Source organism: Folsomia candida, unplaced genomic scaffold (genome assembly GCF_002217175.1).
Source record: "Folsomia candida strain VU population unplaced genomic scaffold, ASM221717v1 Fcan01_Sc020, whole genome shotgun sequence".
In the NCBI taxonomy this organism is placed as follows: domain Eukaryota; kingdom Metazoa; phylum Arthropoda; class Collembola; order Entomobryomorpha; family Isotomidae; genus Folsomia; species Folsomia candida.
Genome location: NW_019091212.1, coordinates 3,269,237 through 3,282,455, shown reverse-complemented (window position 1 = coordinate 3,282,455; position 13,219 = coordinate 3,269,237). Strand labels below are relative to the sequence as shown.

Genomic DNA, 13,219 nt, shown 5'->3' with positions numbered 1-13,219 from the left:
GTCTCTTAGAAGTAAATCGTTGCCACAACAAATAAATTAACGGCATAATTTATGCGTCGAGTTTATTACAAAGAAGAACGTGGTTTCTCATCCGAAATCCAGAAATATGACACAAATCCGAACAAATAATGAGCGGAAGGAAACGTGTCATGTTAAAGGTTTTCAATCTTAATTTTATTTTACTTTGTGAATTTATCTTGAATTTGGAAGATATGTAAAAAAATATTATGAAACTAATTGCTCCCGAATAATAAAATAACCGATAAAAGTCACAATATTTGAATAATAGTCCGTCCCCTTACATACATAATTGACTCGTATTTGCACACTTTTAATTTAATTGTGCCAATGCAAATAAAAATATATTTGCCCCTTAAACACTTTGTTTATTTGCCCTGGCCCATACCGGATTTTGGTTTAACTCGGACAACCGAAACCAGGAAAACCTGGGAAAAAGAGGAATTGATTACCTTATAATTCCCGTTTATGACAAAATTGTTATCGAAATTGGTTCTGAAACGTTTATTAGGTCGTGAAAGGAGGGAAGAGAAAAGCGATTATATTAATGGTTGACAGACGACCTTTTAATCACACTTAATTTTTTATCCTGATAAAACCATCCCCATTTATGCTGCTCCTCGTGTACTCTCATAATTCGGGTACGAGAGCAGTAAACAAGACATTTTTATACTCGTCAAGGTATCCACCCGACTTAATTTGATGAACTCTTCACTGCTCACTTACTTTCTCGTTGGTCGTAAATAGCAAAAATAGTTCCGCTGCGAGAATTGATTGCTCACACGAAGGCAGCAAAGAAAAAAAGATGATCGGGGTAGAAAGTCTTTGTGTAAAACAGGCGTTCATGTCAAGAAAAATGAGTTTCCGTGTTGCATAATGGACAGAAAGTGCCACGACATAGGCCAAGGTTGCATACGAGACATTGCATTATTAGAAATGCCCCCGATGTGGCTGTGTGTTTGCAATAATGACGGAATAAAAATTCCTCACTATTTGTTTAACCCTTTATACACACTAACTGCTACTTATTTACTACTACTGTCCATCGCCACCACCACCACCACCGCCACGACAGGATAAATATGACATACATACGATGCAAGGGTTGCACACGCCGAACAATAAAGAATATTGAATTAGCATTCCCCTTCATGTAATTAGACTAAACTCCATTTAATGCTAATCTCCCAACCCGGGATCGGGCAGCAGCAGCTTTCTCTCATTAAATTGTGCACACCACCAAAAAACCATCAAACCCTTCGTACTGCTTCTTCTTTCACTTTTCATATGTACGTACGTATTTACATATGCAAACTGTTTGCACAGGGCGGTTGGTTGGTGGGTTATTGAGAATGGAATATTGATGCTCCCTTCCAGACCTTACAACTTTGCCTGCACCCCTTCATGGCGAAATCATAAAAAGAAGCCGTCCCACCGATGAAATTGGATGAAATTTTCAGACCAGAATTTGATTGTTTTCCCCATATTTTATGATGCGATATGATATTACGAATGGCCTTTTTTACTGCAGGATTACTCGTTCGGTTCATAATTTGTTTATTTGTTGGCACACAGTCTTAAAATTATTTCAGTAGTGTCGCCCTTCCGCTAACAGTACATACGAGTATAAGTACACAATTAAACCTACTACTGGACACAGTTATGGTATATCAATTAGAATAATATTAAATTAAACTACTAATAATAATTACGGCGGTGGTGTTAATTTAAAATAATCAACGAATTAAACAGACTACAAAAACTGTAAACCTAAAAATAACGATAATATCACAAAAAGATTGTCGCCTAGCAGAGTTTTACACACACGTAACGTAACGTAAAAAAACGGTAAAGGTGAACTCACTCCAAAAGTCAAAACTCATGATTAAAATAAATCATTGCCGAATTCATGGCATCATATTTCGTTTAATCTAAACAACTCTGATATGTAAATTGAATCGTACATCATGCTTTTTTATTTAAAAAATTTGGACACAAAGTGCAATACTTTCTCCGCGAGTAGTAATGGGTCGCTGAGAAATGGTGCCAATTACCCCGTAACTTATTAAACGGAGGTCGACGTGTGCTGCTGTGTGGCTAAGAAAGTTTACAGGTGGGGAGCAAGAAGAATTCCGAGTAACAAGAACTTTTTTATGACTCATTACTTTGTATAGGTTTCGACTTGTGACATAATAACATAATTATAATTCGCCCCGTCCGCTCCCAAATGTGGAGAGAAATAAAAGAAATTCAATTATACGATCTGCATGAAATAATAAAATGCCATACTTTCCAAGGAAAACTGAACTTTGAGAAAAAGACAGGACGACCCACACGAGTTTTTTAAAGGGAGAGAGAGACACATGGAGAGATCATTGCCTAAATGTATTGATTAGACCACCAGGAAAATGTGTCGCTTTTCTCAAAACTAAATTTTTTAGAAACAATTCAGAGTTACATTACACGTGTAAGTACATTATTATTTTGAGGTATTTTTGGATGTACAGGGAAAATTTATTGCTAAATACTTATTATGTGCAGGCAGGGTAGATTCAATCAACTACTTGTAAATATATGTACCCAATAATTTTGTATGTAATGTATGTAACGGACGAACGGATTATGCAACGAATATTAATAATTATAAATTACACATGGTAGACTCTTCTTATCGAACTCTGTGTATGATAACTTATTTAATAAAAACTATGCATATTGACTTTTAATGAGGAGCAAATAGTTGAGCACTATTTTGCATTAAAGTATTAAAATTAGCGGCGGCTGCTGCTGCGGCAAAAGCGGCTGCAAAGTGGGGACGCGTGGCCATTTTGATCTTCTCAATCTCAGCTTCTTGAATCCTCTTTGCCTTGGCGCGACGATTTTGAAACCAAATTTTGACCTGCGAAATAAACAAATACAAGGATAAATAAAAAAATTGAATCCCTTGTTAACTTTTTAATTGAATAATGGTCACGATGACTAATTAACAATGAGAAAATTTATCTGAGAGACATTTGAAGGATGCAGATACACGAATTGATGAACGTTTAACAATGCAGCGTGACATGCATGCATTCACATTAATGAGAACAATCATTGTGATTGTTGTTAAGTTGAAAGTCGCGTTAATTGGGGGTTGCTTATCTATGCATAAGTATATACAAGTATGTGACGATATCTGAACATATCGGCGGAACTGTGGTGCATATTTAGTCTAAAAAGCCATCTTTTTAGTCAACATCATTTTGCCAACATGCGTGTGCATTTAGTCAACTCTGTTAATTCATTAAATGGCTTACTTCTTTGTTAATACCGACTGCATGGTGCTCTGTAAACTTGGCACAATCAAAGGGGCGGAGAGATCGTAATAATAATCTGACGTGGTCAAAAGTAAGCGAGGTTTAGTAAAAAGCTGAGATAATCTAGTTGTGATTGTCGCTAAAAACACAATGGGTTATGTCAAGCGTTTTTGTTTTAATGCTACAGCAATTATCTTGTTGTGGGGAGAGTACCTAAGACGCTATTGCTTTAAAGGAGGAGGAAATTGGTCAGGTTTTTAGCCTTTAGTTTTTAATTTTTTTAATAAGCTTATAAAATAACATGCGCGTCGCTGTCGTTTGTTCGTCATCCATAATATAATAATAATCTATCATCATTCATTTCATGAAGGAAATAATAAAGAAAGAAAAGTGGGCTCGTTTCAAAATGGAGATTAATGAGTTAATTAAAAATGTGGAATACCTAACCTAACCAGCATTATCATAATGAGCCGTAATTACGAACGACGACGACGACGACTGACTAACAAAGACATGGTTGAAAACCCAGCCACTCTTTCGCATATTATTAAATATGTATGTGTGTGCATTTAAGTATGCATATTGTACATAAGATCAGTGCCAAATTTAGATTTTAGAGTACCAAACGACGACGACGACGACGTGGCATCCAAAGCACAATGGCCTAACTATAGCATATTTCTCATCATGTCGCCATTATCATTATTAGTATTATTATATCGTATGGGGGCATACCGTATATCGTTTTCATTTCAAAAGTGGGCAACGAGACTGCCAATTTTCTTTGTCAATCTTTACACAAAAGGGAAATACTAGAAACCTGTCATTAGTCTGCCTGCACAACAAAATGCTACATTATGAGGCAACAGCTATTGTAAACTTGTAATAAATTTTGAATCTAATTATGTACGAGACGTTGTTGGCTAGCTGTCAGTCATTAGAAATGTGCTGTTAGAAATGACTGAGCTCCAGGTTTTAGATTTCGTCAGAAAGAATGCCATACAAATATTAATACATCCTTATCAAACAATTTTGCTACATCAACCCCCAAAATTTGGAGCCAGCCAGACAGGAACTTGAGGAATGACAGGTTGGATTGGATTGGATGGAGGAGGAGGAATGCGTGAAATTCTGATTTCGCGATAGGCCAAGAATTTTCAGCCCGACTCTCACCCCACGAAATGAATTAGCTCAAATTAATAATCACTTGAGGAATTAATGCAAAACTTGAATCGTAATTAGGCAACAAATTCCCACTATCAATAAAAGTATGTGGTCGAGTCTATCATTTGTAGGCAATTTAAATATTTTTATAAAGTTTGTCTACCCAACGGAAAAATGGGTACATATAAATCTAATTATTACGGCGATAAATCTATCTCACGGATGGTTTAGCCCAACGAGTGTCATGACATGTTACACTCCTGCCTATTTAGTTACGACGAGGATAATAAAGTTTTGACAGGAAATGACCACGCAATTCTTTTTTGGCGTTAATTCCCCAAAAAAATGAGAATAATTGAGACTAGTCTAATCGTAATGGTGATGCGATGATGACAATTAATGTGCAGGCATAAAATGTAACTATAACTTTTGATGGGATGTCCTAAATATGGTCGTGTTTGGTTGGTTGGTGTCTCTTTTGTCATAGAATTTAGTATGTACATATCTCTATCTAGCTGAAATCCAGCACTTGGTAAATAATGGCTGACCACCCAATTCTAGAATAGAATATAGCTACACAGGCCTCAAGTGGTGGTGGTGGTGGTGGCCATTAGAGTGGGATTAAGTATCATCATTTCATTACATTCCCATCATCATCATCATCCCTTTTGCTTCTCTCAACAATGAGAGTGATAATTATTATCTATCCAGACTTGTATTTGAGATCGGCCCAACCTCCATCCACCAATTCAGGCCGGTAGTTGACTGGACTGGACGCCACGCCACGTCCATTTTATTATCCTCTTGGCTTTTACTAATTTAGTCATCATCAAATGAAGAAGGAGAAGATTCAACACTGTTGAGTCAGCCATTAGTCCCACTTTTTTTATAGATCAACATCTATACCCACACACCTTTCGTCACTTCCTTCCACTGGATGCTAACTAACTATGTAAATGGTATGCATGCATCCTTCAAATGTACAAAATGCTCACTAATCAGTCTCCATTAATTACTTATTAATCAAGTAATTGCATCTTTTTTGAGGAGAAAGTACGTAAAATGCAAGTAATTTTACGGTGTAATATGAATGTACCTGAGTTTCAGTAAGACTTAGGGACGACGAGAACTCTGCCCTTTCGGCAATGGACAAATACTGCTTTTCCTTAAACTTCCTCTCCAACGCTACAAGTTGTTGTGTGGTGAAGGGCGTTCTCGGCTTCCGATTCGGCTTGTGCTTCCTCAAATGGCATTTCATGGGCGATGGGATTTTAGGAGGCGATGGAGGCTCGTTGCTCGGACCTGCAATTTAAATTTCAACAAAATTTTATATACAAATTTGTGTAATGTGTGATTCATGACGAGGGAAGAACAATGAGGGGATTGTGACTCATTCACTCAGTCGCACCCTTGAGGGTCCATGTCACTCAGAAGAAGAAGAACCGTGTGGATAGACATAACTGAAGGGTTGTTCTTGGTTCATTTTTGAATTCACGTTTTAAAAAGACAACCTCGGCTTCGTGCACTTTGATGTCTACATCTTCATACACAAAATCCACCGCCGCGAAGAAGACTGACTCCGAAGAATGGGAAAGCAATGCATCACGACATCCTAACAAGTAATACGTAGCTCCAGCTAAATAACCATCCAACTAATAAATCCTCTTTCCTCGTCACCCACCCTAATAATAATAATAATACTGCCTCCACCCCTCCACCCTCCCCGCATTGCAGTCCAGCAAACAGGGCTTTGTTTATCTTGAACTGTCAGTCCATTTTCCCAGGCTAATCAGTTTCAATGTTCTTACAGTAAATAAATAGTTCCTGTTTTATTGCTCAAGATGCCAATAAATATACAAGACGCCATATGCCTCACACTTTTTCATAATTGATCATCATCCCACCCATGTCAATGGCATAGATCACGTCATTGTCACAACTCTGCTCATCATTTTTCATAATAAATTCATAATTCACAATGGAGTGAAATAATTCACGAAACCAAACCCACCAGTCCGGACGAGGTGACAGAAACTGCATGGCGAAAATGACACGGGGAAGAGAGGACGACTATAAAAATAGGAAAGCATTTTGTACCTCTTATGAATGATGATGATTATTAAGCTATTGTGACCGTTGCCGTTTATTATTTATTGCATGAGGACTACAGTGTGCACCACAATGTTCCGCCAGTCAACTCCCATAATGGATTTCTAATTTGATTTAATTATCAAGGATTTTGTGAGAATTACGCCAACTTATAATAAGTCGTTGGTGGATGGAACAATAATGTGCATGACATGAGCACAAACGAATGAACGCGACTATACACCAAAAAGATTCATGACACTTTGCGTTTTAGTTCTGCATTCGTGGTCACCACAGTTTGATAAAAAAATGCTGTGTGAGAATTGAGAATGGACGGATGACGTGTATGCTTGTGACACGATGCGTGTTTTTAAAACCATTTTTCATGCGATTTAATTGCCGAGAAAATGAATGTGTGAAACCTCACTGTTGACGACTTGATTGTGGTGAGTTGAGGGATCGAGAGCAGTAGCAAACAGCCCAACAATACGTACTTATTAGACACTCAACATTCATTTAGTCCAACTTATTAAAGGGTAAAAAATTCTGTATGCATATTTTATTCATGATGATGTGACCCTCCTCCAACGACTTCCCCTTTACCAGTATGTATGTCCTATCTATCACCACCACTAATTTTGCTGGACGCATAGATTGAAAGATACTCAAGTATGTGTGCATTTTATGAAAAATGAGGACACGAAATAAAATTTTTAGTTTAAAATATGCATGTACTTACTGGAGGGAGCATCACTCAAATGATGATTTCCGGATGATGGGAACTTGATCCCCGACCAGGAATGGATAGACGCCGGATGTGGAAAAGGTAACCCGGGTATGAGCAAATTGCCCGGTCCGTACGGTCCAAAAGGATAGTGGGCAAAAAGTGGACTATTCGACATGGGTGACGGTCTCACGATTGCAGGACTTGGCGGAGTCGCGGGTGGGGAGAGGTCGCTAAATTCATGTACCGGGTGATGGTCCCTTGAATTGTGGTGGTGGTGATTATTATTATTGTTTTGGTGATGGCTGGCTAGGAGTGAGTCGACAGTGAAGAGGGATGACTTTTTACCCCCGGCGTCTGTCTTGGGCGAGGGTGGTGTCCTCCTCCCACCCGATGGCGACGTCGACCCGGACGATTCTCGCCTACTCCGCTCCAAGGATTTCAGATCGGACAACATTTTCATGAGATGATAATATCTCTTATCTTGGTTTATGTTTAGAGTGTACAGTTCACCAAAACACGGTCACACAAAAAACTTTGTACTAGCAATGCACTCAAACAATTAATACTTGTGATTTTCTGTGGTGGTCATCATGCCGATGGGACTTCTGAGACTACTGTGCTAAAGAGAGACACATTATTTTATGTACGATCTGGCAGCAGCAAGAGTGACGACTTGACTGTTGGGAACTGAACCGAAGAGTGAATGTCAACAAGATTTTGCCTCACCGTTTAAGCTCTGCGAGAGAGAGCAGGCGGAGTCCACGTCCCGTCCCCACAATAGACAAGACCAACTCGCTCTCACTGCCATGTACGTACGCAAATGGTAAAATAAGGCTCTTTTTACTTATGGCAGTGCTGCTTGTGGGTGCCTCCTACAAAGTCCTACTACTACTTATTTCGTTCCCTTTGCTGGGCTGGAGGACCCTTTTACACGCATAATGCTACGCTCTGTCTCCTTCCAGGAACGCTTCATGTCCCAAAAACCCCCGAAATCCGTACTTATTTATTTTTACTCCCTGGTCACAAAGTCACTCTCTTTGCAACAATGGACAATCCGATTACTTGTAATTACTTGTCGTTTCTCGCTATACAAAGAAATGCGGATAATCCACCTGGCCTGCGGATTATGGAGGGATAACAAATGTAAAGTGTTCAATATTTCGTTAAAAAGTTATGTTAACTGCTATTTACATATTTTAAATATGCAACTAACTAACTTAACAACTAACGTGCAACTTCTTCTTATGAATGAATGTTATACATCCAGGCATGGGGTCGTTTGTAAGTAAGTATTTTAAAATAATTTTTGGTTAACATTCTCTACTGGACTGCAACTGGGCAAAGAATTTAAAGAACTTGGCTTGACTTTTAGGTGGAAAAAGTACACATAATAATAACCAATTCATTATTCAGACCATTTGACACTGTTCCCATTCATTGTTGGTCGTAGAGGCTGCTTCTTCTTTTCATAAAAATACACGCACTTACATTATTATTTGGTGACTGGATGAACTCGACATTATTTTACTAGGGAAAAAATATGAATACTTTGTATATAAAAAGATGAAGTACGAGGTTGTTCTCCGTGTATTCTTGTGCCTGGAGCTTTACGTAGCTTGGAAACATTTTAAGTGTTTTCATAAATGTGTAAGGTCTAGTTCATTGGAAATTGGACAAATCTCAGCATGGGAGCGAACAAAGATGATGATTTTCTAGCTTTTTCTTCTTCTTCTTCTCCGTCTTATGATTTTGTATCATTTTACATAACACACAACCATTAAGTAGTTGTCCGTCTATTCGTCCATGCACTTTAAACCCCTCTCGAGTCCTTTTTACCTCAGTTTTCGTCTTATTATGAGTATCATCATCGCTGTGGACACAAAAGGTGGGTCCGATATGAATGGCGAGTAGGTTAGAAGAGGAAAGAATTTTATGTGAATGAAGTGAATCGAGAGTCAATTATTGTGCAAAGAAGAGGTTGGATGGAATTCTCTCCGCACAATGCACTTGTTGTGATCCTCATCTTCTCCAGAACATCCATTGTTGGCTTCCAAATTGTTATAGCTCGTCGTCTTCTTTTGCACCAGAAGCAGCAGCAGCAGCAACTTGAGCATAACTCGAGTAAAAGTCAACCCGAGGAGACCTTTGTCCACCCGCTAGCCTTTATTTGTGGGCGTCTTTTTACCCCCTCAAAAACTCAAATTGTAAAGATTTCTCGACAAATCTTACATTGTAACGGGCTTCAGAAACTACGAGCTAGCTCTTTTTGCGCTATAAATCATTCTCCTCCTCACTTTTTTCTCATCGACCCAAAGTAATTGTCAAATTGTCTCCTTGCATGACGTTACACTCTGCGACATGCATATTGCACACGAGTAGCTAGTTCTAGCTTACCGTCCTTTCAGATAAACTGTTTGCTAGAGATTATCAGCAGCAGTTATCACTGCTACTGATAAATGGGACACGTTTATGCGGCACACACACTTAAAAATTCATACCAATCCCCATTTAGCTCAATCGACTGCTAGCTAACTAAGTATTTAGTAGTACATTTCTAGACTATTATTGAAATTGCTCCTACCCACTAGCATACATATTATGGGAGGATTTGTTGATTTTGAGGAAAAAGTGACAACTTTTTCTCTTGAACTATATATTTCTCCGTCCAAAAGTCAGAACAATTGAGGAACAATTACAAGAATTCAGGATAAGGAAATGAGAAACAGTTTTGTGGAAAAGTTGTCAAGAATGTGAAATAAAACATGAAAACCTCCTTGCAGCAGGAGGGGTGGACTCATTAAATCGATCCATTGTTAATGAACGAGCATAGGATTTAAACCAGTGCAACAACGTCTCGTCGCATGGCATGGTCTCGCATCCAGTTCAAAGCGTAAGAGAGTAATAAGAAATTTGGAAATTGGATGAACATGATCCACCGAGTCAGCAGAGATGAGGAAAAAACAAGGAAAGTTGAAGTCGGACCCTTTGGTCCAGCTTCCACCCAACGGGAGGGAATGCTCTCTCGCGTATATATATTTCCTTAAACCCAATTATAGATTATTAGGCCTGGCGTTTAATTAGGAGAGGAGACAGATTTATTTTCCGGTCGGTTTGGGTCCTCTCTCTTCAGCCAAAACAACGCCGCCACTTCAAAACAACAAGGAACACAAACTTCTATCGTCGTTGCCGTCGTCGTCGTCGCACCAAAAATCCCAGTAAACATTTTGTGCAGTCGGTGTATGTAGGATTCAGTACTGGAAGAAGACCAGTAGTGGTTCGGTATGTGTTTTACTTTAAAGTGGACTCATCATAGTGCAACAACATCCACACAACTCCTTCTTCAATGTCGAGAGAGGCTATCAATTAGTCCAGCCACACATGTTTACCCTACTTAATTGCACACTAGTCCAGTAAAAATAATGGCCTCTCGGCGCAAGCAGGTTAAAACCGTTCAAATAAATGATGCATTTTATTACTCTTAACTTTATTTAAGGGAAATTATCAGCCCAATAAATTTAATCATTTATTGGTCATTCCGTCCAAAAATTATGCCCAACGACGGCGCTGTTCATTGACGCAGAACGATGTGAGACTAATAAGAAAGTGTAATGTATGGTGTACGTATGTAGGTATATACATATACTACGGATAGGTACATATGGATGGAGACCAGTCAGGGTCAGTCTATGCAGAGGAGAGGTCACATACGAGTTGAGCCATTTTTATATGTACGATGACATTAGAGGTGTCTGGCCGGCCACCACCACGACTCAACGACACAACTGCGGACATGAAGAGTGAGCAGTTTACATCTATAAAGGCCAAATGATAGTGTCACGTCTACAACGCTGGGAGATGACATTTCCCACTTAACTCTGATGGGTTCGTGCCATGTCGCCAAAATCCTTTCCCTTCCTTCCTTCCTTCCTCCTTGTTCGCACACACACACAACAGCGAAACGACGACGACATGGAAATACAACCACTTTCTCGAGACGAAGAAGAAGGTTGGGACAATTGTGTGTAACGCACTCGTCGTTCGTGTCCCGCAAAACGGGTGGGTCTTACTTGAAACTTGTTGATTTGCACATATTTATTTGCCAGTTAAGTAGTGGGACGCTTCTTGGGGTATCGATTCATAGTTTAATGTCCTGCTTTGTGGTTTTGTTTAAGTGGCAGTTAAGAGTCATTTTTCCATAAAGTTGGAATTTGATGCATGGCCGAAAAACTACCCTAAACTGAAGTGCGAATGGTGGTGTGATGGGCTTAGAATAATAATAAGGGTCAATTTGGTAGTAAGTAAGGTCAGTCAGTCAGGGAAAAGGGACGCAAGCCCAACCCGGAATAATTTACAGTGAACATATTCAGTGTGAGGCTAACTTTTTGGGTCATTTTTGATGAAATGACTCCTTGTTCTCTGTGGCTGGTGAGCATGTCGCCACTTTGGTACGAATATATATGTCCTCACTCCATTTGACCCATCCTCATCATGACACTGACCAAAGCTCAGGCACACCACACAGTCCATCCAATTGTCTTACGGGCAATAAATAAATACGACAAATGAGACCCGATGAGCCGGCGACGACAGACTTGAGGACCAAAGTGCAATAAACACATCAATATGTTTCTGATTGTCTCCCAAAACCTAAGTGCTCTCCAGTCCAGCAATTCGTTAACACCGGTCTGAACATCGTCTGCATGCTACTGTTTTTGGGAACGCTTGCCTTATTTGCCTCATTTTGTTCTTTATCTAATTTCACCATGGATGGTGGACGAAGCACGTCTGAGATTCTTTGCCCTTAAGGCGCCCAGATCCATTAAACGAATTGACTTACAATCGATACGGGTATGCGAGATAAATATGACCAACGAAACAAGTATAAGCATTGTGCGACGACGTAAATACGAATTTGGAAAACAGGATGGAAACAAAGTTTACCATGATAATTTCCTTATTCGTTTGTTCCCTCAGACTCCAAATTTAGGCTCGAGTTGTAATTGCTCATTGCCAAATTGGGAGCAGACTTGGTCCGTATCATAGAGCGTCATCGTGGAGAAAGTAAAGTGGTGCATGAATGGTGGTGCTTGGCTGGCTGGTTGGTTGGTGGGGTTTTCGGGTGTATGGATGGAGACACTTTCCAGTTAAAGACTCTCATTTTCTCAACAAATTACAGACAGATGGAGAGATAAAGAGGAAATAAAGGGCCATCCCGTGATTGAGGAGACTTCTTGAGAGAGAGAGGAAACCAAGAGCCAGGGACAATAAAGGGTGGTGTGAAACGCAATATTATTATTATATTTAGTACTCTGAGGATAAGTTAGCATAGATCTTTGTCCAACCAACTAACTAGAAACTAATAATGAGACAGAAAGCCACTCGTGCATTATTCAATCTCAAAACTCACTCGAAACAATTACTACTACGACCTGAATAATAATAAATAAATAATGACGCCAACCAGTCAGCACAACTTTTCCTACGGTAACAACAAACCTCATCTTTTTAGACATCACTACTATTCGCTTATCAAGTTGAAAATTTATGAAATTCCTCTCTAAAAGATAATATTTACTACTCCTTAATTAGCAAAATATTGCAGGATCGATTCTTCACAAAGGGTGAAGGAACCTGTAAATACTCCATAATTAAGCCTACGACTCCATTTACAAACGAATCATGAAGGAGCAATTTTTTCCACTCAATTAATCCAATCTTGTAGCAATAAATGGAGCCTCAAGCAGCATAATAAATAACAAAGTGATTATTTTAGCAAATGTGAGAAAACTGGTTGATGACTTTGAAGCACGTGTCATGCAAAACTGTATCTATTTCGATGAGCGGAGGGGAGAAGAGAAGACGTGAATCGCGCCGCTGCTACTTTCTCCAAAGAACCTTTCGGCTTATCACTTTTCCCTCTATA

General features: G+C 39.2%; 1 protein-coding gene and 1 long non-coding RNA gene across 2 annotated transcripts; one reads left to right on the top strand and one right to left on the bottom strand.

Annotated features, from left to right (window-relative positions):
- Positions 1-1,558: 1,558 nt before the first annotated feature.
- Positions 1,559-8,013, bottom strand: LOC110858138 (homeobox protein vab-15). The gene is made up of 3 exons (XM_022106810.2): positions 7,309-8,013; positions 5,578-5,783; positions 1,559-2,917 (listed from the first exon to the last, which is right to left on the bottom strand). Exons 1-3 carry the CDS (start codon positions 7,754-7,756, stop codon positions 2,741-2,743), a joined length of 831 nt encoding a protein of 276 aa, XP_021962502.1. The 5' UTR covers positions 7,757-8,013; the 3' UTR covers positions 1,559-2,740.
- A 3,206-nt stretch (positions 8,014-11,219) lies between these two features.
- Positions 11,220-12,791, top strand: LOC118438404. Its single transcript, XR_004836757.1, has 2 exons — positions 11,220-11,352; positions 12,473-12,791. It is a non-coding gene; the product is annotated as an uncharacterized LOC118438404 (long non-coding RNA).
- The last annotated feature ends 428 nt before the right edge of the window (positions 12,792-13,219 follow it).